This window comes from Chironomus tepperi, unplaced genomic scaffold (genome assembly GCF_022539635.2).
Source record: "Chironomus tepperi strain 1889 unplaced genomic scaffold, CSIRO-AGI_Ctep_v1 contig_34, whole genome shotgun sequence".
Classification (NCBI taxonomy): Eukaryota; Metazoa; Arthropoda; class Insecta; order Diptera; family Chironomidae; genus Chironomus; species Chironomus tepperi.
The window spans coordinates 457,363-483,982 of record NW_027226156.1 but is presented as its reverse complement, the minus strand read 5'-3'; the positions used below and the strand labels follow the sequence as shown (position 1 = coordinate 483,982).

At 32.8% G+C, this 26,620-nt stretch overlaps 7 protein-coding genes across 7 annotated transcripts; 4 read left to right on the top strand and 3 right to left on the bottom strand.

Annotated features, from left to right (window-relative positions):
• The first annotated feature begins 1,533 nt into the window (after positions 1–1,533).
• On the top strand, positions 1,534–3,800 carry Six4 (homeobox protein six4). The gene is made up of 2 exons (XM_070647706.1): positions 1,534–2,766; positions 3,529–3,800. Exons 1-2 carry the CDS (start codon positions 1,814–1,816, stop codon positions 3,629–3,631), a joined length of 1,056 nt encoding a protein of 351 aa, XP_070503807.1. The 5' UTR covers positions 1,534–1,813; the 3' UTR covers positions 3,632–3,800.
• Positions 3,801–5,847: 2,047 nt separating this feature from the next.
• LOC139096067 (dopaminechrome tautomerase-like) lies at positions 5,848–7,899 on the bottom strand. The gene is made up of 3 exons (XM_070647693.1): positions 7,517–7,899; positions 6,858–7,444; positions 5,848–6,799 (listed from the first exon to the last, which is right to left on the bottom strand). The coding sequence occupies exons 1-3, from the start codon at positions 7,881–7,883 to the stop codon at positions 6,341–6,343; spliced, it is 1,413 nt and encodes a 470-aa protein (XP_070503794.1). The 5' UTR covers positions 7,884–7,899; the 3' UTR covers positions 5,848–6,340.
• A 787-nt stretch (positions 7,900–8,686) lies between these two features.
• Positions 8,687–11,340, bottom strand: LOC139096084 (uncharacterized). The gene is made up of 2 exons (XM_070647717.1): positions 11,162–11,340; positions 8,687–9,943 (listed from the first exon to the last, which is right to left on the bottom strand). Exon 2 carries the CDS (start codon positions 9,923–9,925, stop codon positions 9,041–9,043), a length of 885 nt encoding a protein of 294 aa, XP_070503818.1. The 5' UTR covers positions 9,926–9,943; positions 11,162–11,340; the 3' UTR covers positions 8,687–9,040.
• Positions 11,341–11,927: 587 nt separating this feature from the next.
• On the top strand, positions 11,928–13,178 carry amx (TM2 domain-containing protein 3 almondex). Its single transcript, XM_070647552.1, has 3 exons — positions 11,928–12,302; positions 12,360–12,448; positions 12,573–13,178. The coding sequence occupies exons 1-3, from the start codon at positions 12,215–12,217 to the stop codon at positions 13,137–13,139; spliced, it is 744 nt and encodes a 247-aa protein (XP_070503653.1). The 5' UTR covers positions 11,928–12,214; the 3' UTR covers positions 13,140–13,178.
• Positions 13,179–13,855: 677 nt separating this feature from the next.
• Positions 13,856–16,456, bottom strand: Trap1 (TNF receptor associated protein 1). Its single transcript, XM_070647195.1, has 4 exons — positions 16,294–16,456; positions 14,388–16,173; positions 14,220–14,326; positions 13,856–14,047 (listed from the first exon to the last, which is right to left on the bottom strand). The coding sequence occupies exons 1-4, from the start codon at positions 16,376–16,378 to the stop codon at positions 13,980–13,982; spliced, it is 2,046 nt and encodes a 681-aa protein (XP_070503296.1). The 5' UTR covers positions 16,379–16,456; the 3' UTR covers positions 13,856–13,979.
• Positions 16,457–16,991: 535 nt separating this feature from the next.
• LOC139097096 (facilitated trehalose transporter Tret1-like) lies at positions 16,992–19,605 on the top strand. Its single transcript, XM_070648866.1, has 6 exons — positions 16,992–17,391; positions 17,674–17,799; positions 18,112–18,684; positions 18,740–19,155; positions 19,208–19,273; positions 19,437–19,605. Exons 1-6 carry the CDS (start codon positions 17,322–17,324, stop codon positions 19,572–19,574), a joined length of 1,389 nt encoding a protein of 462 aa, XP_070504967.1. The 5' UTR covers positions 16,992–17,321; the 3' UTR covers positions 19,575–19,605.
• A 123-nt stretch (positions 19,606–19,728) lies between these two features.
• On the top strand, positions 19,729–26,394 carry LOC139097670 (uncharacterized). Its single transcript, XM_070649579.1, has 20 exons — positions 19,729–20,197; positions 20,258–20,383; positions 20,461–20,634; positions 20,706–21,104; positions 21,162–21,376; positions 21,442–21,845; positions 22,093–22,106; positions 22,363–22,449; positions 22,508–22,633; positions 22,687–22,860; positions 22,925–23,323; positions 23,382–23,797; positions 23,890–23,955; positions 24,014–24,145; positions 24,496–24,664; positions 24,761–24,886; positions 24,953–25,516; positions 25,570–25,784; positions 25,849–26,049; positions 26,111–26,394. The coding sequence occupies exons 1-20, from the start codon at positions 20,134–20,136 to the stop codon at positions 26,303–26,305; spliced, it is 4,266 nt and encodes a 1,421-aa protein (XP_070505680.1). The 5' UTR covers positions 19,729–20,133; the 3' UTR covers positions 26,306–26,394.
• Positions 26,395–26,620: the final 226 nt, after the last annotated feature.

Genomic DNA, 26,620 nt, shown 5'->3' with positions numbered 1-26,620 from the left:
AATGACAAAAAAGAAGAAGAATTTCAATCTAAATTATGCTGAATAACAATACAAGTCTTGAAATATGAGTCAAAGGGATTTAAAATGAAATTTAAAATTGAATTCAAACTGAATTTTTTGTGTACGGAGATAAGATGAAATGGAGTTTTCTAGTGTAATGGATTCAAAGAGGGTTTTGGAAGTTAAGGTGGTTCAACTGATTAAAGGTCATGAAGAGACGTCAGAAACTCAAAAAATGAGTCCTACAGAGGTCCCAGCTCCTCAAAAAATCGAAAATAATATTCAGACCTCAAATTGACTCCTTTGAACTTCAAAACTTAATCAGACTAGAAAAATTTTCATCAAGTTCAATAACACTATAGCAATTCATCATCTAAACTCAGAAATTCTAACCTCCCCGCTTCATTTTCCATCTTTTATTTCAATCATCACAGCAGTCATCATTATAAGCATTAAAATGCATTCATATGATCAGCACTGCTACCTCGCTACTTTGTTTGCCTTTTTGTTTTTAATAATTTGATATCTTTACAGTAAAACGCTGACTTCTGCAGAATTGAGAATTTCTTTAGCTTGTTTTGACTATGCTGCATTTTTTAGCAGTTCTTATTGTTTGTGTACTTTGTGAAAGTCGAGAATCACGCGGTGTTGGACTGACCGGATGTTTATGTGGAATATGAAAATTTGTTGAATGACTCGATGAACCCCCAAAAAATCAGTCGATTTACTTGATTGAGTTTCAAAAACAAAAATATTTCAGCACTCATTTAATTGCTCTTTTGAAGATGTAGACTTATTAATAACTTTTGGTTTCGCTAAAATGTGTTTAAAAATCAATAAAAGTACAAAAAATGTTGAGTTATGTCACGAAACTCGAATTACAATAAATGAGCATTGTTTTATGCTGAACAGCAATTTTTTGGAGATGATTCATTGAAATGATGAGTCGATGTATTGAATGGATGTGTTATGAGTGACTAGTTTGTATTTTAGGAGCCTATATTGCACAATTAATAAATGTATTCTGGTGTATAGTCTGACATAAGCTTAATTGAAGCAATAAGAAGTTACCTAGCCCTATATCATAGATACCCAACTCGCATCCTAAGCTACTATAAAATGGACAATCAAATTACCCAAAAACAACCTCAGAATCATCAAAAGCTAATCATGCATCTAAATCCACTCAAAATTTGAATTTTCCAAAAATTTCCATAAATTTTCCAATCAATTGGACTCTAACACGCCACATTTAATGCTCAGTTCTTCGCTCAAACCCATCGAAAACTGCTTACACTCACCAATACAGTCACAACATAAAGAAATTCTTGAAATTTGATCCTCAGTTGAGTAAAATCACTGCACAGCATAATAAAAACATAAATAATACACAAATACATAATCAGATTTGAGGATGTGCTGCTTGTGGCTTAATGGTGTGCGTCAAGAATGAAAATATTTGTTTAATTAGATGAGCAGGCGATGCGAGTCAAACGGTTGTGAAACTTTGGGGTAAACGGATGTATAAGTTGGAAAAAGTGGAAAATTCAGAAAATTTAAATAATGTGAAAAATTGGATTAATATGGAATAAACTGGATACACTAAATTGTGATTTAAGTGAGAGAAATTTTGAAGAAAATTTAAAAAGTTTTAAAATTGAAGTGAAAAATGGAAAATTAGTAAAAGTTAAAATTTGAGAAAAATTATATAAAATATTAAAATAAAAAAAAGTGAAAAATTGACAAAAAAACTTAAAAAAATAAGTTAAAATCTACAAAAAATCAGTTTAAATACCCCAAAAAAATTCAAATAATGGATACATCATCAGTTCCATCATCCCTAATCTCAGCAGCCGCACTTGCTATTTCACCAATGAACCTTCCACTCCACTCAATCGACTCACAAATGACAGAATCTACAAAGTCAGTTATGCAAAACTACATGAACTTACAACAAGTCCCAACCTCATCTAATCTACAAAACCTTAACATGTACTCGATCCCCGACACTTCAGATGTGACTGACAATTATCCACTAAAATTAAATAAATTAAATATTCAATTAAATAACAACAACAATAATCATACCCATAATAACAACAACAACAACGGCATGTCAAAGATGAAGAATGAAGCATATGGACAATCCTACAAGTCACATCATGAAAATAATGAAAATTACATGCCACCGTCTATGGAAATCAGCCTCGAAATTAACAAAAAATATTTCTCATTCACATCAGAGCAGGTTCAGTGCATGTGTGAGGCTTTACAGCAGAAAAATGACATCGAAAAGTTGACAACATTTTTATTCAGTTTACCTGCTGACGAGCTGCTTAGCAATAGTGAAAGCATCCTTCGTGCAAGAGCCATCGTAGCTTATCATCGCGGTTCCTTTCATGAACTTTATGGAATTCTCGAAAGTCATTGCTTTTCAATCAAGTTCCATACAGATTTACAAGCACTTTGGTTCAAGGCACACTATAGAGAAGCTGAAAAAGTCCGCGGACGAGCACTTGGTGCTGTCGATAAATATAGACTGAGGAAGAAATATCCACTGCCAAAAACAATCTGGGACGGTGAGGAGACTGTCTATTGTTTCAAAGAAAAGAGTCGAAATGCATTGAAAGATTGTTATGAGAGGAACCGATATCCAACACCAGATGAGAAGAAAATATTGGCAAAAAAGACTGGATTGACGTTGACTCAAGTCAGTAATTGGTTTAAAAATAGACGTCAGAGAGATAGGACACCGCAAGCTAGAAGGTGAGTTTCACTATTCAATGATGTGATTCAGTCAAATTAAGCGTCAGTTAAACTGAGCGTTACTCAAGCTGAGCATTAGTCAAGCTTACAAAAAGTCGTTAAGTAATTGCATCCTTCTTACCAGATCCCAACAATAAATTTGTCACCAACAATGCCATTTGACATTTAAATTTCCCAATAAATCTCCCATCAAGCAAAAAAGTATCAAATTTTTTTATGCAATTCTCGTTCATCCTGAATAATTGTTGGGCGATAATCCATAAGAAATTACATGGAAAGATGAGCCTTTTGTTCCCATTTTGTTCTGTCATCCTTTTTCTCTCTCTATGTTTTTCCATTCACAATAATCCATTGTTGGTGCTCCTTTTGCTGCCTGCCTTTTGTCACTCACATGTTTTGCAGTCGTCTTTGTTTTGGGATATTTATTGTAAATGCAGCATGTCAATGCACAATATTTTTAGTCTAATTTGATGTAATAGTTTTTTGTTGTGTAAGCCTGTCTTATCCCTTAAGTGCTACACATTTTATAACATTTCTATCTTTTTTTGGGTGAATTTTGTGAATTTCTCAAGTGCCTGAAATTGTTGGCCATAAACCGGATGATCCCAATAATGAAATATGTTTATTGGGGTTTGTCTTTTGTTCTGGATGGAAACTTTGGTGGCATTTAAATTAAATTTGAATTTTATGGATGATTAGTTTTGTTTTTGGAACTCATAAGTCAAAATCCAAAATTTTAATTTGATTTTCTTTCAATTTTAGTGATTATATGCAGCTTAGTGATGAGAACTTTTCGAGAGGAATCTACGCATCATTTGCATCAGCATCAACAATGAATCCACAATATCAATACGGAGGTGTATAAGTCAATTTATCGTAGCTTAACTCTATAAAATTTGTAATAAAGTTTGAAATTGTCAAATTAAAAAAATATTAAATTTAAATTGTACTTAAATGTGTGTAGTTAAAATATTGCTGTAAACTTGAGCTACATAGAGATGACAACAAAGATTCAGTGAATATAATAATTAAGTTGAATTTTGAGATGAAAAAATAAATATTTGTAATATTGTATAAATTTAAGGCGTTTAGTTTTAATTTATTAACTGGAATTCGTATGCATGCGAAGTATTGTGGCATGCTGTTGAAAAACACTTTGCAGCACATTTATCTGTTAGAAATTGATCTCATTCCAGCTTAATTATCCTTGAGATCTGATCCTAAAACATATAAATCTAATTCATCAAGATTCCTACCCTCACAACGAGGAACAATCTTAATTGCATCAAATAGCATTCTTGTTCCTATTAATTAACAACAAAGTATGCATTTAACTCATAATTTCTATCATGTTAAAGTCTAATTTATGTGAAATAACATACAGCACAATTAATTGTCACAAAATGAGATCGACTAACAAAAAAATTATGCAATTTTGTTGTACTTTACGGCGTGTAATTTAAGAAATGCAGGAATTGAAACTGTAGACATGTAAATTACACATAATTTCACTCTTTGATTATTGAATTGCCTATTTGCGTAGATTCTTTGATGATAAATGATGCTGTTGTGGAATTAGTGATCTATTAGTTTTCAGGGAGGCAAAATTGGACATTAATGAGGTTGTGATGGATGAGTTTGTGGATATTTGTGAGTGAATGCAGTAGAAAGTATATTATTAAGTCATTAAGTTATTGATATGCTGGAATGTTGTGAATATTGGCATGTTATGAGGTTCAGGCGCCTTCACACTAGAGTTTGAGATACACATTCCTCATACTATAGCTAAAAACCAACTAATTACAACATAAAATCAATAAAAACTCCAATTATCATCAACATAACTAACATCATAATTATTTCACTTAATGTATTACTCAACATTAAATGACATTCATTATGCATCAATATCAATTGCAATGAAATTATCAACACATTTATTGTTAAAAACCGGATAATAACATAAATAATTTTAGCACGCGACCATAAATGCATTGATATCATTAAAAAATCTTTTACAATTCACTCTCAATTTTCTTACTGTTTATGGTCTATAGCATTTTGAATGCATTTCTTCTTTAACATTGTTTTTGTATGTTATTTTGTGGATTTAATAGCTTGTATTGTGTGCATTTCGTGATGCAAAAGCTAAAAATGAAAGTAATGAAAATGAAATTATCAACACATTTATTGTTAAAAACCGGATAATAACAAAAAATTTTAGGTATTTTAATTGTTTATGGTCTAATTTTTTGTCATTGTGTGCATTTCGTGATGCAAAAGCTAAAAATGAAAGGATATAAAAAATGAAAATTTTTGAGTGTTTGTATGAGTGATTAAGTGAGACTAGGAGGGTGAGGAAGTGGATCCGCAGCATAATATCGAAAAGTATGGCTTTGTTAGGATCAATTTGAGAGTGACCTAAACTCATATCATCTCCACATCAATTCTAAGTTTCAATTTCAACTCCTACACTCATCTTCTCACGTACATCCAAAATCTAGACAACTATGGACATTGAAAATATTCAAAACATCATGTACACCACAAATTTATGGATTCTTTGCATCATCTTGTAATAAAAATACATTTTTTATTGTTTTTCAATTCACTTTTTGTAATGCTTTGATGAAAAATTCTCAGCATATCTAACCTTAAACTTCGCTAATGAATTTATTAGCCAAACAATCAATTAATTCCCAACCGTGAAGTTCAGGTTAATTGAAATTGTGTGAAATTTAGTTGATTTTGAGTAGAGTAAATGTTTATTGAATGAATAAATGAATTTTAAGATGTAGTTTTGTGGTCTGTGCTTAAGTGAGCAATTTAGGTAGGATTGGGAACGATTCTTATGTACAATGTAGGTGTCTGCACATTTAGTACAAGTTCAGGCGCCTTCACACCATCCTCATATCCAGGGCACACCCATAAACCTGTTCCATGGTTGCAATCTAGTCAATTCATTCAAATTTCAACACTTGATCATCCATCAATAACCATAAAACCTGAAACATTCAGCTTTACATACGGAAATAAGAACAAATTCAATTTATTTTTGTATAAAAAATTCTGAGTATAATTAATTTAATTTTATTAATCGATTTTACAGTCTAGATTAAAAAAAGTCACAATAAATTGTTTAATTTTTGTATATGAAGGTATGATTAATGAACTTTGATGCGATAATTCTGTTAATTCTAATGGTATGTCATGCAGACATGGTATAGTAGTTGTGGCTTGATCTTTGAGTGATATGAAGCTGTATTTGGTGAGTATTGCAAAGTATAAGAACTTTAGTAAGCTGAATTTTAAACTATCTATCTTTGTAAGCAATATATTCCATATATATAACATCTAAACAATATTTGGATACTACATACCCTTCAATCACTACAATCAAATGAGTAACACAACTAATTCTCAAAGATGTCTTAACCAGCAACCACATAAACCACATGTAATCATTATTAAACTACTCTATATCATAACATCGACTTCTACAAATCTCTACTACTCACTAAGTATCATTATCGCGTCCATTCATTACACAATTCATTAATTATTAAAGAAAAGTTTAGTTAATTGGACAAACGTCGACAAGTTCCTGATTGGCAGGCACTTGTGGATCGCAAATTGTTCCACGAACTGCTCGAGCTACATTTGCACGCAATAGACGGAAATTAATTTGATTGAAATCCAACTGACCGTAAAGGTAAATTGGAAGATTATTGCTTACGACCCACACGTTATCACGATCGGCATCGAGTTTGAGGTCATTAGGAAAACCTAGGAGGATGGGATCACGCTGAACCATTCCTACATTGTTCTGATTGAATGGTTTTCGAGTATCCCAACAGCTGACACCTTCGAGTTGTACTTGGGCAGCAAAATAGATGCCGGATGGGGTCATATCAGCTGTTGATGATTGGCCACGACGACCACGAGATCCGATAGATTGAAATGCTGTTGCTGGGGCTGAGTTTGTAGTCCAGGCAGTTTGATTGCGAAGAATTGATGTTCTGACCATGAATTCCTGGAAAATATTATAAGGTTAGGATTATGTTCCTGAATTTTGAGGTTATGTTACTCACATTAAAACTGCTCATTGGATGATAGAACAACACTCTGTCTCCAGCTGGCTTATTCAACGGACTCAAAGTACTTCCAAAAATACCATCAGTCCATTGGAAATTAAGTCCCTTGTAACTATAATCACTAGCAAATGGATCCGGATTGTACAAGTAGTTTGTAGTTCTCCAAGAAATTCCGCGAGCCATATCAAATACCAACAATCCATTCCTCCATACATCCATGACGTAAACAAAAGCTCGATTACATTCGTTATTACGAATATCCACGACAAGATTCGTGTGAAGAGAACCTTGAAGAACTTGTTCAGGCGGGAATGGATATGTAAGAATCTGTTGATCTGTTGTAAGGTCAAATGCAACGAGTTTTGGTGGACAAAGCTGTTGAAGATTTGTTAGAGCATTAACAATGCCTGAATCTATTACCCATAATCGATTACACTCATCTATGACCATTCGGTAGACAGAAAGGAGACGATTACAATCGGGATTTGTGGTTGATGTGTGTGACTGCCAGTTAGGATATGGAGGAAGGGCTGGTGACTGGGAGAAAGCTGGTATGTCGATAGCTGAGAGTGATGCTGGAATGCCTGTTAAAGAAAATAAATTTTGGATCAAATTTTGAGGTTATGTGGCTGAATTCCATAGCAATTCTAACTCACCCTCATTCCACCTTGGTGTCGATACAAAAACTCGATCTACATTAACAGCAATGCCTAATGGAATAACATTCTGTGGTATAAACTGTCTTGTTGCAATTGCATTAGCACGCGCTTGTGGTGACGGATACTCAAAATCCATTATATTCCATTGAAACATAACATCAAAGACATTCGTACCAAATCCACCTTGCAATGTGCCATTGCGACGTTCGGGCGGAAAGCTCTGTGGTATCGTTTGCTGAGACTGTAATGTCCATGGTAGATTTGTGTTTCTATTTTGTTGCTGACCCACATAATGCTTATTAAACGGCGAATGTGCCCGCGAGAACGCGAAAACTGTTAAAATTATTAAAAGATTTAATTTCATTACTGAACGGAACGAACTGCACTGATCGACTGATGGTTCAAGTTGAAATATAGTTGATGAAGTTGGAACTGGAAGTCAGTTGGAATGGAATAAATTTTCACCCACCACAGGCATAACTTACACACGCATATAGAAGTTGTTGTTGTATTTTTTATTTTTTGATGGTGAACAAGCTGTGCATTGCGGCTTAAAATAATAGCAATGTGATTGAATTAGATCAATATAGCAATAAATAGATAATGGCATGCTTGACAGATGTAGTTGGCCGGTGACTTTGAAGGAAAACTGGATATTTGTGCAATTCGGAAGTGCAGCGGCTAATGGAATTTGGTCATAAAATTAAGACAAGTTGATGGATATACTTAGTTGCAGAATTGAGGTGTGAGCCAATAGAACCTTATTGTGAGCCAACAGATCAACATTGTGAGACAAAAGAGTTATTGTCCTTGACCATACCTGAATTTGCAATGTACATAACTCTTTTGTGTGTGTTTCAAGACTATATTGTGTATGTAAAACCTGTTGCATAGATTGCAGGCAAACTGATGTGCATTTGGATGACTTGGCAGAAACACATTGCAGCTGATTCTTCATTATATTGATTTTCCGGTTGTGTTATCAAATTTTTATTTGTACTATTATATATTTCACTTATTTATCACTTCCTCGCCTTAATGTTCCAAACTGAAATATTAATTCAAGAAAAAAAATCATCTTTTTAAGATTTAAGAATTTTATTTTATTCATCTTAAAGTTTTCATAATTATTAAGTAAATTTTTTAAAAATAACTCAATTTAAATAGAAAAATTTCAAGTTCAAATGTATTTTTGGTTTATAATCGTATGTCATATAAAAATTTAAATTATTTAACTAGTCATAATACTAAAAATTAACAAAACTTTGTTACACATATAGTTTGTTCTTCATATGGATGTAGCCATTGATGGTTTAAGAGGGAGATCGATCTCTGACTACACACCTTGCTTCTGTTATACGTGACAATTTAATAGATACGAAATATTTAAGTACTTAAAGGTTCACTGACTCTACTGGACCCCGATTTCCTGTTATGGATCACATAAGACCTAGCTGCAACTCATTAGACACACCTGAACTTTATCAACCCACTTAGCTTCATCCCTCAAGAATTAAATCCTTAATAACTCATTCTAGACTTTACATTTCCATTTCCACCCATATCCATATCCTGCATTGACGATGATATCAAATGACTATTCAAATCCGTAAAAACACTACTGAACTGCTCAACATCATCATCCTCATCCTGTGAATTTTCATTTCCCATGTCAGCATTAGGCAAATTTGCTCCATGCTTGTTGGCCATGTGATTGTAGTAACGCTTGCGATATGGAGTCTTGTAGTCGCACATATAAAAGTCACAACTAAGTAGCTCAGATGTGTGTGCCTTCTTGTGCCTAACCATGACTGGATAGAATGTTGTGGAATATCCACAATCCTTAACATTACAGACAAAGGTTTTCTTTTTATCAGCTTTTTGTTTCGGTGGTTCTGATTTTGGCGTCGGAAACTTTGTTGCAGCTGTTTTAGTGACATTCTGATGAATTTTCATGTGTGTCTCGAGTCGCTTTTGATAAAGATACGACTTGCTGCACAAATTGCATGAAAACGGGAGTGATCGTTGTTCACCATAGCTTGTGTTTGTTTGACTTGGAAGTGGCTCAAGGAGATTTGATGCTGCATCTTCATGATCATCCTCGTCCATCTCCTGCTCATCATTACTGTCTAGGTCTATGACATCGCCACTATGTGTTGTGGTCGGTGCCAATTCGATTATTTTTTGCTTCATATCTCGTTTTTCCTTTTTAAGCTCACGATTCTCATATTCTAAATCTCTGATTTTTATTTCCAGTTCCGTGATTTTTTGGTCCGTTTCTGCACTTCTTTGGGATGACTTAATAATCATCTCTTGAATTTGATATTCGAGACGATTTTTGGTCTTTTCTAGTTCTGTGTTTTTTCGTTGAAGTTCTCTGATGAGATCGAGGGGTTTGCGTTCCATTGTGGTTTAGTGTTGGGTCTGTAATGGAAAAATTGAAAGAAATTTTAAGGTTATAATTAAAGAGTTTCTGGTAGACAACAGTTTAGGTTATGTTTGGCAATTTGAGGTTAGGTATCAAAATTTTGAGGTTAAATTGTGCAAACTTTGAGATTTCTTTGACTATCTTAACGAATCACAGCTCTAGTATCAGTACGGTTGCATAAAAATACTCCATTCAAATAAGTTTCAAACAAAAACAAACTTTTAAATCTCATTAAAAATTTACATAAATTTAAAACATGAAAAAGTTCGCAAAAAAAAAGGTTCAAAAAATCGATACGAAAATGTTGTTAACTTTTACCAAAAAATCGTTAAGCTAGTCCACAGACAGTCACAAAATGAATCACTAAATTACTTTTTTTTATTCTTTCACAAATAATGTGAACTGAAACTTCAAAGTTTACTTTACAATCTATTTATGTTTGTTTATTTTAAATGTATAAATTGTAGCTATATACTTGTTGGTACACATACAAGAAACTATGAATAATGTTTAATTTTTGTATTTTAATAGTTTTCAAACTAGAAGGTATTCGCTTCAAGCAGGTATAAAAATCTGATATTGCTGATAATGCTACGCAAAATATGAAAAAACTGTTAAAAATACCAAAAATTATTAAATTTTTAAAGGGATAAAATAAACATTAAATTTTAAAGATTGCTAAATTCTTAAATATTTTAAAATTCAAAGTAAAAATTTTTTTTTGAAAAATTCAAAAAATTTAGAAAATTTAAAAAATAAACTTTTTGAAAAAAGAATTAAAAAATGTCAAAAAAATTAAAAATTCAAATAAAATTCTAAACCAATATTTTAAAAAGTGATTTATATAAATTATAAAATAGACAATTTTGATCTAATTTACATTAGAACTCGTATTTTGCTGACATTTTTTAAATTTACATATATTATAAATAACATTCGAACAACTGCGAACTTGGATCAATAAACTCATTTCGTTCTTATTATTATATTAATAGATATATATTTATATATACATACAAACATGTATAACTATATAAAAGATTCGCAATTATATTTGAATCCACTTTTATTTCTTGTTAATTCATTTTAAGGTTATTTTACTTTAATTTTCAACAATAGCTTTACATTACCTAACTGTACATAGCATTAAAGTGTGAAACTATAAACATTTTCAACATAAAAATTAAACTAAAAATAAATTTTCCAATTCTCACCTTAAAATTCTTCTATGAGTCGGTCAAAATGTCAAATTCAAGTATACTTTTATAAATTCAAACTTATCTTCACTTTATTTATCACAAAAAGTCTCTAAAAATGCAGATAAACTCGAAAAACTTCCGTAAAACTCCGCCGGAGAAACGAAAGTAAATTTTAAAAATTTTCTCAAAATGAAATATAAACACAGAAATCTCTTTTTACATTTTATATTAGTATTTGTTATATGTATTTGAAATATATTTTGGTTATTATTGTTCCATATACACTTGTATCAAAATAACATTGGCATTTAATTAGTATATTTTCGGAGAGGATTTGAGAGTAAGAAGACAAAAATGAGAAGTTTTTTTAGTTTATATATAAACTAAGTTTATATTTATATTTAAAATTATTTTTAAAAATAGAAAATTTAAATTTTAAATTTAATTTTTTTTTCAAATTTAAAATTTCATTTTAGAAAAAAGTCTGAAAAAAATTTTTTAATTAAAATAACTAAAAAAATTAAAAATTTAAATATTGAATAAAAATAAATTGACAAAATTGAAAATTATTAATTTCTCATCGTTTTTAAAAATTCAAAAATTTTCAGAAAAATAACGGTCATTTTGAGTTTGAAAGTTTTGAATCTATTAAATAAGAAGTAGATAAATATGTCCTGTTGCTATCACTTCTCTCAATAATTTCAGTGCTATTTCGGTACAAAATTCATCATAACGGACAAAAATCTTTTAAATCTGGCATCAAATTGTCTCATATTAGTTCCGAACTGCTTGTTTGTTATTGTTTTGGTAAATAGAATATTTGGGGATAAAAAACAGCAAAAATACAAAAATACAATTAAAATTATAGTTCAATTAATTTAAGTATGCATTAAAATACATCCAAAGCTTATTAGGTGCTTTAAGTTCATCCATAAAATGCATTAAAGAACCAAAAATTGAATCTGATATTCCTTCAAATTACAATTGAAAATTGTTCAATTCTATTAAGTCTAGCTAGTAGTTCAACATATTATAAGTAGTAAAGTAGCACATATAATTCAACAAAAGATGCCTAGAAGAGTTGTGGTCGACCTTAAATTTGTCGCATTCATGTTCATATCATTAGCGGCAAATTACATCAAATATACTGAAACTGGTAAGAAGTCTAATTGCTTCGAGAATGAATATAGTTTTAATCGTGTCCAAATTTTAGCAATCGACGATAGAAATGACCAAAGCATGAAGGCACTGAGGCAAAATTCATCTCATTCTGATAGTCAATATTCGTTGAGTCAGGATGACGTAAGTATATTTGTCAGTACATCAATTATCTCATTTGGGTTCCCATCTCAATCATCCTCCTAATACAGCACCAAATATTAAACAATCCACTAACCGGAACTTCCAATTCTCTCAATATTTCCAGGAACGTAACTTCAATCCATCCCAATGCGGACGAAACACAACAAGATGTTCCGATCTTCAATTTCCATGTATTCGATGTTCCTACAATCTCAGTTGCATCTATGGTGAAACATCAACAGCTACATGTGAGCCACGATCTCAAGTTCAATGCATCGGAGAAGTAGAAAATGGCAAAGAGAAGCGAACATTTAATAGAGACTTTATCTGCCGTTACTGCTTCTTAACAGAACTTTGGGAGCATGACTGTAAACAAAACACAAACTGTAATTCAGCATATGGAACATACAAGACAAATTGTACTGTAAAATCGACTGTTTTGTGTCTCGGATCACGTCAGTTCCCGAAAAATGCAAAATGCAATTGGACGAGAGGATCAAAATACTTTACAGCCTTGGTGCTCAGCATAACATTGGGTGGATTTGGTGTTGATCGATTCTATCTTGGACACTGGCAGGAAGGAATCGGAAAGTTATTTAGTTTTGGGGGTTTAGGGGTTTGGGTCATCGTGGACTCAATATTGATCTCGATTGGATATTTGGGGACATCGGATGGAAGCTTATTGCTGTGAAAATTTTGAATAAAATATTGACATTTTTTTTTGTGAAAAGTTAAAAATTTATTTGAAGTTCAACACTGGTTATGGACAATAATAATTCATTCCGGTGCCTTATGTGACTAGTTTCAGACTTAATTTTAAGGATTTATATATCACTAAATTTGGTTCAATCTCAAAGTTTCATCATTTTGTTGCTGCTCCCTTGGTTTTTGGCACTTCAGGACATACAAGTAGTAAATAAACAGTATAACAATAATAATCGAGAACACAATAACCAGCACAAGAAGATCGTCTTCCTCATCTACATCTCTATAGGCTTCAGCAACAACTTCGGCAAAATTTTCAATTTCTTCAGCTTTATCAGCCATGAACTTTATTTTTGATAAAAACTTTCCCAACTATACTGTACTGCAGTTGTCTTGTCTTAAGATTGTTATCTATTTTATCATTTTATCGGCTTTGATTTTTGACTCATGTCGATGGATAACAAGTGAAATTGAAGCTTTAAATTTATATTTTGATTTTCTGTTATTTTTAATTTTTGAAGTTTTGAATTATTCTGAGAGGATTGGCAACTCAGTTCTCGGGTAGTCTGGAGGTCACCAGCTGAGGTGAATCATATGTCTTAGATTGCACTCGAAATAGTACCGAACATTTTATGAAAATCAAGATTACTAAATCATTTTCATCGTTCATACATCGAGTTATTAATTTATAACACAAGTAAGTAAAGCTTATCATTTAAATGTGTAATTTATAATTGTTTTATTCTGACTATATCTTATTTACAGACCTTAAAGCACATAACAGTTTATTGATTTGAAATCTAAATTGATTAAAATATGATTTTTTTTAGAATTTTTCCAGTACTTTGGTCAAAAGCTCGTTCATTTGGGTAAGTAGCAGGCGTGGATCATCAACTGTGAATTAAAAATTAATGTCAAAATTAGCGAAAATTCTAAATTGATTAAAATATTATTTTTTTTAGAATTTTTCCAGTACTTTGGTCAAAAGCTCGTTCATTCATAAAATTTATCATTCAAGGATCATATCCTCAACAAAGGACATCCTTTAAATTACTAATCAACTTACCAAGTCCAGCAACAGTCATGGCATTAGAGAACAGTTGTTGTGCTAAAAGTGATGCAAGTTTCTCATCTGTTGTGGTCAATTTGTGAAGCTTCTTGATGATTGGATGTCTAAAAATTAATAAAAAAATTTGAATTATCTCAGAATTAAAAATCAAAGTAATCTTCTTACCTTGGATTAATCTCCAAGTGTGATTGCAACAAGGCATATCGATTATCTTCTGTCAATTGATGACTCTGTGTTTTAATAAAATGTCTAGCTGCTGCCATATCCTCAACAGTCACAATACATGGATGATGATCAAGCTTGCTTGTGTATTTGACATTTGCAACCTTATTTCCGAGTTCTGTCTTTAAGAATCTTACAAGGTCATCTGTATCACGTTGTGAAAGGGAATCTGTGGCATGTTGCTCGAAGAACTTGTCGACTTCTTCGTTAGCTGTTTCTCGGCGCATCTCTTTTTCTACACTGACGAGGCTTTTACCCTTATAGCTTATCAATTGCATCAACACAAGCTCATCATATGGCTCATAGCAGAATAGAACTGGATAGTCTCTCTTCTGCAAGCTCTCAAAGTATGGTGAATTGAGTGCCAAAGCTCTTGATGGAGCTGCCAAGTAATAAATTTCCTTTTGATCCTCTTTAAGTTGCTTAATATATTCCTCAAGACCAATTCTATTTCCATCTTCAGTTTTGTTTGTCTCGAATCTCAAAAGTTTGGCAATTTCTTCCTTTTGTGGCTGTTCTTGTGTTGTCACAATACCTTCTTTAAGGAACAAGCCATAATCTTTGTAGAATTTTTCGTAACTTTCTGGGTCCTTGACTGACTTGTCATACAGGAACTTAAGGACTCTTGATGTAAGGACATTTCTGAGTCTTCTGATCAAGTTGCTGTTTTGGAGAAGCTCACGACTCAAATTCAATGGAATGTCTTCACTGTCAACGACACCTTTAATGAATCTAAGCCATTTTGGAAGCATCAAGTCAGTCTTGGATTGAATTAGAATTTTTCTTGTATAAAGTGCAATTCCAGTATCGGAATCACGTGACATTTCAAAGAGTCCTGGTTTGCCTTCTGGGAAATACAGGACTGTTCTCAATGACAATGGAACGTCAGTCTTAAAATGCAACTTGTATCTTGGCATGTCAAATGAATTTCCAATATATCTGAAGAATTCAGTGTGTTGCTCATCAGTGACTTCTTTGGGATCCATAAGCCACAATGGCTGAACTAAGTTCATTTGATTACCATTGAGGTATATTGGAGAACCAACAAAGTTGCTGTACTTTTTGATGACGTCACGAATTCTGTCCTCTTCAGCATATTCACGACATTCAGCTTTAAGATGAATGACAATTTTTGTTCCGACTGCGACGTCTTCACATTCTTGAATTTCGAATGATCCAGTACCGTCGCTGGTCCACATGTAGCCAATGTCATCAGGATGTGATCCTCTGGAATAGACATCGACCTTAGTAGCACACATAAATGCAGAGTAGAAACCAACACCAAACTGTCCAATAATATTGGCAGCAGCACCTTGTTGTGAATCTTCAAGTTGTTTCAAAAAGTTCTTCGATCCAGATCTAGCAATAGTACCAAGAGCATCAATCATTTCATCCTTAGTCATACCAACTCCAGTGTCCTGAATGATTAATGTCCTATTTTGCTTATTGGTTTCAATATGAATCTCCAATTTTCGGTCTAATCCAGTAACACCATCTGGATTTGTGCTGGAAATGTAGCGGAACTTTTCGATAGCATCACTAGCATTTGAGATCAATTCACGGACAAAGACTTCATTTTCTGAGTACAATGACTTGGCGACAATGTCCAAGAGCATTCGAGTTTCAGCCTTGAATTCATGATTTTCTGGAGTTCCCTTGACCTTTTCTGATTCGCGGATGATTGAATGGTAAAGGCGGGATGTGAGGACTGGAGTTACTGATGATGGTGCTGTAAATAATTGGAATTGTTAGGGATGTGAATTAAAATTTAATGCCGGTGGGGATTTTTAAGAAATTTTCTCCTTATTTTGGTTATGTCAACCACTCATCAAATTTTGTTCATATTTACCTCGATAATTCCACTTTTTACCGACTGTCGTGATTCCGTTTCTAAATTTGACAGCATTTCTGGCTACAATCCTTAAGCTCATCATGATTAATTCTTTGTTTTCTTAGCTTTTATTTTAGTATTTTCGAGAAATTATTTTGATGTTTTGTTGATGAAGTTCTCAGATGATTTGAAGATAGGAATAAATTGATGATAATGTCACTTGTGGTACCTGATATAAATGCCCAAAAGTTTCTGAATCGCCAAAATTGTAGTTAAAAGTTTCAGCAACAGATGCCGTTAAGTGTTCTGAAATGAGATGTTTTGAAAGTATATGCATGGTCTACTATGATGATTTAAATTTGAAAAAATTTGAAAATTGGAAAAAGTTGAAAAATTTGAAAAATTTAAAATTCTTCAAAAATCGAAGAATCATCAGAATCCAATAATTTAATCTCAACCTTCAAGTTCATCAAAACCAGTATCCGATTAAGTCTAGATATTCATATCACTTTTTCTACACGCTTATTTATTCCCACCAAATATTTTCATCATAAAATTCATCAATAAACAGAGAATGAAGCTATTAATTCTTTAATTATCATGCTTTAGTGCTTCATATCTTTATTTACTCAAATGAGAGTCAATCTTATCTTTTTTTCTTTATTTTCGAGTGCCTTTTAAACTTCACTTTTATTTTTCGTTAGTTTGAGGTGAGAATCTGAGCTGAACATTTAAGCTAGGAGAGAAGAAAGCAGTTTAAAGTGGTTTTTAAAAGAAATTTAATATATCGAGCAGTGCAGTTGTTGATAGTATCGCAGTCGATTCATAAACATTCGAGCTTGTGCAGCTATTAGCACTAAAGTGATTGAAATATTCTCAAAAAAGATCTTAAATTGTGAATTATGAAATTAATATTTGCACTAAACCACATTGAAGATTAAGCAATAGTTGATTATTATGCAGTATCAAATATTGGAAACTGCATTAGTAATTAAGCAAGTGCTAATAAAATTGTCATTTGTGTATCAAAATCAACAAAGTTAAAGATGAAATTATTAATAAAACTTCCGTGGATCCATTCAAGCACAACAAATCAATATCTGACTACTTTTGCTGGTTTGTATAAACATTCTGTTGGCAGTGGTGTCCAACTTGTGTGCTGTGGTACTCTAGTGTTTCCTATAGGATGTTGCAAATGCACTAAGAAGTTCAATCTAGATTCAAAATATGTCAATGACTAGCAAAAAGTTGGTCAGCACTGTTTTTAAGTATTTCTTTGGGCAAAACCCTAAATAATCAGTTTAGTGTCCTCACAAGGTCAGATTCGCTTATTAACAAAGATACAGCTTTCGTTGATATAGAACACTATCTATATTGTTATCTTAATTCCAATTATAGTCAACATTCTCTCAATAACTCATGGCTGTGCAATAGGATGGTCATCACCCATGATTCCATACCTCAAATCTGAAGACACACATCTGAAAAGTGGACCAATTAATGCAACAGAAGCGTCTTGGATAGGTAAGTAGTCTCAAGTGATTTTTGAGTGTAAGGCGAGCCTTGAGTAGGGCAAGCTTAATCTCGACATCATTAATTGCTAATTAATTTAGAAATACACGTGATTTTACTTTGTTTTGATGAAAATTTGTCATGTCACTGTGTCTACCATGATTCTGTTATCTTATAAGATATCGAATGCACAATGGAAAATTTTTACCGACCCTTTGAAGCTTATCACTAGATTGGCCATAAACTTGATTATTAATTTGTCTGTCAAGTCATTTTATTACTGAAGTGCAGTTCCTTTGTTTAATGACTTTAAATGCCTTCCAGGATCAGCAATCACACTCGGTGCCTTAGTCAACATCTTCATAATTGGAAAAGTAGCAGACTTTATTGGAAAAAAGAAGTGCTTAATCCTCCTTTGTCTACCAAATCTTGCATTCTACATCATAACATACATTGCCTCAAATGTCAATCATCTTTATGTTGCACGAGCTGTTGCTGGTTTCACTGGAGGTGGCCTACTTCGGATCGTTCCACTTTTTATCGGCGAAATAGCTGAAAGTCATGTTCGAGGCAAGCTTGGTGCTTATTTTCCACTTGGAATGAATTTTGGTATCTTTTTGATGTACGTTCTTGGAACTTATTTGGACTACCACACAATTTCATTTGTAATGGTTCCATTTGTGATTTTGTATGCAGCTTTAATGATGTTTCTTCCTGATACTCCACAATTTTTGATAAGAAAGCATCGAGATGAGGATGCATTTGAGTCACTTAAGTTTTATAGAAACTGTAATAAAGGAAATACTCAAAATGTGGATATGATTAAGAAAGAATTGGAAAGTCTGCAGAAAAATGTGCTTAATCATCATAAAGCAGAGATCAAGTTAAAGGATTTTAGTAAGTTTTGTGGAAGGTTTTCGGAGTTTTTCTGAATTTTCAATTGCAATTCCAGCTGAGAAAGCTTCAATTCGTGGACTTCTCATCGGCGTGTTCCTAATGGCTATAGCTCCATTTTCGGGCAACATGACAATTTTGTCATACACAGCCGACATCTTCAAGTCATCTGGTTCATCGCTAGGTGCCAATGAATCTTCAATAGTCATTGGTTGTATCCAATTTATTGGAATCTACATAGCAAGTCTATTTGTTGATAAATTCGGTCGAAAGATTCTAATGAGCATATCATGCCTTGGCTCAGGTTTATCACTTCTACTTATTGCTTCATATTCATACGTCACATCAGTTCATGAATTTTCAACAAGCTTAGGTTGGATTCCAATTGTCAGTTTATCGTTGACAATTCTTTTGAATTCCATTGGAATTTCATCGCTTCCGTTTATGATTGTGACTGAGTTGGTGCCACAGAAGGTAAGTCTTGATACTTTGTTGCTGAATAATGACTTAATTGATGTCATTACAGATTAGAGAAACTTCCGTCACAATTTTGATGGCTTGTATGACTTGTTTTGTTTTTACCAACCTTAAGGTGAGTAGGGGGCTACATGGGGATAGTTATAATATGTTATAATATGCTCCCTCAGTATCAGATGGAACAGATTACCCATACATTCTCCGTATAGCCCATAAATCCACTTTACACCAACTTTCATTTTCACGTTTATTTTCTCTCTTGATAATAAATTTAACAGGTGTACCCGCCTCTCGTTGAGATCATTGACCTCTATGGATGTATGTTCTTTTATGCTGGATTTTGCATAGTTGTATCGATCGTCACAATCTTCATCATGCCAGAAACGAAGGGAAAAAATTTATTTCAAAATACTTAATGTAAATAAAGATTAATTTTATTTTTATAAATCATGACTTTAATCTACATGTGAGAGAGAATTTGTAGCATTATTGTTTCAGGTACTTGACTTCAAAACATTAAGGTGCAAAGCAAAGAAAATAAAGTTAATTTTCAGTTTCAATTGAGGATTCGAGTGGTAAAAACTGATTTTGAGGTGCCTGAATTTTTGGTGGAAAAGTGTTGAAAATTTGAAAATGTGCATTGAAATATCTAATATATAGTTTCTAGAATCTAGATTCAATAGACCTAATTAGACTAAAATCAACAAAACTAGACTAAAGTTTACAGAACTAGATTAACATCTACAGAACTAATCTAGAATATAATCTAAAAATCTACCAATCTAGACTGGTATTGCAATATTTGCAATTTAGTGACTCAACTGTGATTGTTTTCTATCCAAAACGAGTCATAACAGCTCAAGTTCAAGTGGATTTATGATTGAGTGGACTGTCAAAAAGTTATCACGGCATTGATCTTGTTTTGGCATTTGACTAGTGAAAAAAGCTTGGAGAAAATTCAATATTGATTAAAAAATGATTGCTAAAATTCCATGGATTGCTCCAAGTACTCAAAATCAGTATTTAGCATCTATATTAGGTACGCATGCGATATAAATACTTCTAAATTTATCTATAATTGACTAATAATCAACATTAGTTAGCTCATTAGCTGTAATACATGGATGTGCTATTGGATGGACGTCACCTATCATTCCATATCTTAAATCAGACGATACGCACTTAAATGCGGGTCCAATAACACCTGAACAGGCGTCATGGATCGGTAATTTATTTATAACATAAACTAAACTGATAAGGAACACACGTGAGATAACAAAACTATTTAATTATAACTATTAGGCGCGTGTTTATCACTTGGCGCTGTGTTTAGTATTGTGATAACAGGAATAGCTGCCGATTATTTTGGAAAAAAGAAATGTTTGATTGCTTTAAGCATTCCAGCTGCGCTGTTTTGGACATTAACTTATCTATCTACTAATGTCTTTCATTTGTATGCAGCTAGAACTGTGGCAGGTATGTAGAATGCCTCATTTCCTAATTTAACAATCCTTAAAATCTTCCTTCCTACAATCCTCAATTCAAAGGCTTCTGCGGCGGTGGTCAGCTAAGAATCGTCCCATTATTCATCGGAGAATTAGCTGAAAGTAACATCCGTGGCAAGCTCGGTGCCTTTTTCCCACTCGGACTAAATTTTGGAATTTTCATTATATTTGTCATGGGAACTTACATTGACTTCTTTGTGATTCCATTTGTGATATTTCCATTCATTGTTTTGTACTTTATACTTATGCTGTTTTTACCTGAAACACCGCAGTATTATTTGAGGAAGCAAAATGATGCGGATGCTTTGAAGTCATTAAAGTTTTACAGAAGTTGTAATGAAAAAGATTCAAAGAATATTGAGACTGTTCAGAATGAACTTGAAGATCTTAAGAAAAACGTTCAAGGTCAAAAGAAAATTCAATTTAATATGAAGGACTTTGGTGAGTTTTCGGTATTTATTGGAAATACTTGAATAATTTTGGATTCTCAAATTTTAGTCGAAAAGAAGTCACGACGAGGTCTGTTCATCAGCATATTTCTAGTATTTATGGGCGCATTTTCTGGAAATTTCACAATTTTAACGTACACAGCAGACATGGTCAAGTCATCAGGCTCAACATTCAAGCCAAATGAAGCAGCTATGATAATTGCAGGGGTACAATTCATTGGAATCTACATAACTAGTTTATTTGTTGATAAATTTGGCAGAAAGGTAAGCAGGGCACCCTTTCATCTCCAGGATACAGTAAATTCAAATCATCTTACCTTTAATTTTAGGTTCTTATGAGTATATCCTGTGTTGGATCAGGACTGTTCCTGATGCTTTTAGCCACATACTCCTTTTTCGATACATATTATGAATTAAAATCCTACCTAGGCTGGATTCCAATCTTCAGTTTATCAATGACAATCCTGATGAATGCTTTTGGAATCTGCTCACTTCCTTTCATGATTGTGACTGAACTAGTACCACAGAAAATCAGAGAAGTTACTGTCATGCTTTGCATGATGCTGATTACTATATTTGCGTTCATAAATCTTAAAGTATATCCACCGCTAGTTGAAGTCATAAGCTTTTACAGTTGTATGTACATTTATGGTGGATTCTGTCTACTTGCAACATTTGTGACTGTTTTTGTGATGCCAGAGACTAAAGGAAAGAACTTGTTCCAAACCCAAGAGTCATGAAGATGAATAAAAAAAATATAAAGCTTGATTTTAATATGAAAAGTTGTATTTAATTTTAAATAGCATTACCGGAGCTACCTTAAGGACATTCATGACTATACACAGAGCAACAAGCTTTTGTCTCACTAAACTTAATCATACAGTTCCTAGCAAATGAGAGAGAAAAGCTTAAACTCTAACTTTATTATCAATTTGCTATCTCAAAATTTTATAGTATTTGCTCAAAAATATAATTTATAGTCTTATCTTTCTAAGTACCCAATAAACTCTAATCTAGCCTCAGTTTCAATAGAGAATCTGATGTGCAATGTGTTCAAAAACTTAATGCTGTGAAATTTTAGGAATATAAATTTGAGGAAATTATTGCTAATAACTTAGAAGAAGCTTGAAATTGAGGTATAGAGCTGTCGGTGATATTTATGGAATATACAGCTTGATATTTGCTTGATAAAGATTAATGCTAGTGAAATTAGAGATCTATATTTTGATTATATAAATTATTTAAGTGAGAATCAAAGAGTTCAAGGCTGAATATGATAATTAAATGTCCACTGATTGCACAAAGTGCTACTAATCAGTATGTGGCTACATTTATAGGTAAGAGCTCGCAAAATATTCTCTAAAAAGTTTGATCACATTTTCCTCAATTTTACAGTTAATATACTTGCAATTATTCATGGATCTACTGTCGGATGGACATCCCCTATGATTCCATACCTCAAATCTGATGAAACACATTTGAAGTCAGGACCGATCAGTGCCACGGAAGCTTCATGGATTGGTATGAATTATTGATATTATCATATCTATGTGCCTAAACTTATGACATTGCAGGTTCTTTGATGTCCGCTGGTGCATTAGTCAGCATCTTGATTTTCGGACAACTTGCTGAATATTTTGGAAAGAAAAAGTGTTTGATATTCTTATGTCTGCCAAATTTGACATTTTGGGTCATAACTTATCTGTCAACTGATGTTGTTCATCTTTATATAGCACGAGGAATCGCTGGTATGTGACTTAATACATATCGTTTATCCAAGATGTCATCATTCAATTGATTAATATTTTCCAGGCATCACAAATGGCGGTCTCCTCAGAATCATTCCACTTTACATCGGTGAAATCGCAGAAAGTCACATTCGAGGCAAACTTGGTGCTTATTTTCCACTCGCAATGTACATTGGAATCTTCTTCATGTTTGTCCTTGGAACTTATCTGAACTATTTTACGATTCCACTTGTGATGATTTCAATTTTGGTTCTGTACTTCTTCTTAATGTTTCTACTGCCTGTCACACCTCAGCACTTACTGAGAAATAAAAAGGATGAAAAGGCATTGAAGTCACTGAAATTTTACAGGAATTGTGATGAGAAAGATACTCGAAATGTTGAAAGTATTACAGCTGAATTCGAAGCTTTGAGAACGAATATTTTGAATGTTCATAAGCAGGATGTGAAGTTGAAAGACTTTGGTGAGTCATTGTGTGTCTGTGTCTCTAGGATCAAATCCTTAACTTTACCAATTTCTAGTCGAACGATCATCACGTCGAGGTCTCATCATGAGCTTCTTTCTGATCTTCATCAACTCATTTTCTGGAAACATGATAATCCTGTCATACACAGCAGACATCTTTAAATCATCTGGATCGTCACTCAGTGCTAATGAATCCTCAATGATTGTTGCATCAATTCAGTTTATTGGAATATACATCGCGAGTCTATTTGTTGATAAATTTGGAAGGAAGATTCTCATGAGTATTTCATGTCTTGGATCAGGATTGTCATTGCTGGTTCTTGCATCTTATTCTTATGTTGATACTAACTATGATGTTTCTAGTAGCTTGAACTGGATACCGATAGTCAGCCTGTCATTTACGATCTTTCTAAACTCTATTGGAATTTCATCACTGCCGTTTATGATTGTGACTGAATTGGTTCCACAAAAGGTATGTATGGTGAAATACTTTATTGTTTTTTGGTATATAAACAGAACTATGGTGTAATACGTAAATGTAACTTTGATTCAACTATGTTTCAGATACGAGAAGCTACTGTGATGATTTGTATGGCACTAATCACAACATTCGCATTCGTCAATCTTAAGGTTGGCATTACATATTTAAATAAACTGGTTCTTATGTATTGATTAATGATTTTTACAGGTTTATCCTCCACTCGTTGAGATCATTAACCTCTATGGCTGTATGTTCATCTATGCTGGATTCTGTATCATGGGAACTTTTGTGACAGTCTTCATTATGCCAGAAACTAAGGGGAAGAATTTATTTCAAACTCAATAGATTGTAAATTTGAAATTTAATGTATATAGATCCAAATAAAAGTGAGGCTTTGTTTAGCATATCAGGATCATTAGTAAATTGACCATTAGCTATTGAATAAATATTGTGTAGGTCATTTCAGCTTATGACAAATTCTTGAGAAAAAATACAGGTTTGTAACTTTATGATTGATAAAATTTCAGCTTCTGTGAAGAATGCACAACCAGAAATCTATTGTCGCTCTCGCAGATCTCTCGAAAAATTTTGAGGATTATCATTTTTGTTTGAATACAAATGTTTCTTTATGCCAGTTTTGATAGGTCTGCTCGACAACGCAGATGTTTAAAGCTTAATATTCATATCAAAACCATCAAACAAAAGAATTTGTGAAAAATTCAACAAATTTAGAAAAAAATATCAAAAATTTAGATAGGAAAACTCAAAAAATTATCAAACAATTAAAAATGTTCATCAAATTTAAACTTCCGTGGACTAATTTCACCATGAGAAACCAACACATGGCCATTTTTATTGGTAAATCATCTTTATGGAACAAAAGAAATATTGTCAAATTAGACTTTGAAACATTTTTGTTTTCAAATTTAAAATAGCTTTTTTCTTCTTTTTAAGCCAATATATTGACCTTGATTCATGGATGTGCTTTAGGATGGACATCACCAATGATTCCTTATCTTAAGTCAAATGAAACACATTTGGAGACGGGCACATTGTCGACTGAAGATGCATCGTGGATTGGTGAGTTTTGGAATTTTCATTGCCAGCCATTCATCAATAATGTGGATGTTATTCTTATCCTTTTAGGATCTTTAATGTTCTTTGGATACCTAATAGGAATTTTTTCGGTTGGAATTACTGTCGACACAATTGGAGTTAAGAAATGTTTAGTTGTACTGACTTTTCCTAGTTTAATATTTTGGATAAGAACTGCTGTGTCAACAAGTGTCTATGACTTTTATGTAGCAAGGACTGTTGCAGGTCTGACTGGAGGTGCCCTTCTAAGAGCAGTTCCAATATTTATTGAGGAAATTGCAGACAGTCAAATTCGACGACAACTTGAAGCTTACTCTCAATTTTCACTGAGCTTTGGAATTTTAATAATTTTTGTCATTGGAACCTACATCAATTACTTCATTATTCCACTTATTATTGGACCAATTTTGATCCTACACTTTATATTGATGTTGTTCATGCCTGAAACTCCACAATACTTACTAAAAAAATCAAAAGATGAGGATGCTTTAAAATCGTTAAAGTTTTACAGGAACTGCAATGAGAAAAACTTTCAGAAAGTCGAAGCAGTTAAAAATGAACTAGAAGTCATGAGGCTTAATATCCATAAAGATGAGGTGACAATGAAGGATTATTGTGAGTTTTGGTATCAAAATTTAGGAAATTTTATTATAAATTTTCATTTTTAGTTACAAAATCATCAATTTATGGACTCACGATGACTTTAATTCTTGCAATAATTGTCTCATGCTCTGGATATATGACAATTTTGACCTATACAGGAGACATCTTTAAGTCATCGGGTTCGTCGCTTAGTGCAAATGAGTCTTCAATTATTGTAGCTTTTAGTCATATTATTGGAGTTTACATATCAAGTTATAGCATTAATAAATTAGGAAGGAAGGTAATTTGTGACTTCAAATAGTCAAGATTGAGCAGTTCTGACATTTCCTTTCTAAATCCTTCAGGTTTTAATGAGCATTTCCTGTGTTGGTTCCGGATTTTCACTTCTGATTCTCGCATCTTATTCATATTTTGACTCAGTTAATCAACTATCAATATTCTATAAGTGGATACCAGTTGCCAGCTTGTCATGTGCTTTATTATCATATGCGATTGGAATTTCGACCATATCTAATGTGATTGTTACTGAGGTGGTTCCTCAAAAGGTAAGAATTTAATTTTAAATTGCTGCAGATCATTTAATAAGCTCCTTTTTAATATTTTTAGATTCGTAAGACAACAATCAACGTTTACTTAGCAGTCGTTATAACTCTAACATTTGTAAACTTAAAAGTTTTCCCCATCCTTGTAGAGACTATTGACCTTTCAAATTGCATGTTCATTTACGCAGGAGTTTGTCTATTCGGCGCGATTTTCAGCATATTAATCTTACCAGAAACGAAAGGCAAAAATCACCTGTAACGTCATTAGATATAAAACCGGAAAAATCCAAAGCGAGACATGACGGAATTTTTTTAATGAATAAATGTGTGAATTTTTTCTCATGTGAAGTTTTTGTTGTCATTCGGTGATTTTTTGTTTTGATTCTTTGCATGGAACTAGAGTGTATTAAGAGGTTCTATTGGGTACAAAACGTGGTCATGAGATTATGATCGGTCTTGGGAAATAATGAACCTTACGGATCCTAATTTTTAAATTACCTTCGAGAAGTCATACCCTTGGATATTTTGGACCCACCCTTGAAAACTCGGACCCACCCTCGGATACTTTGACTCC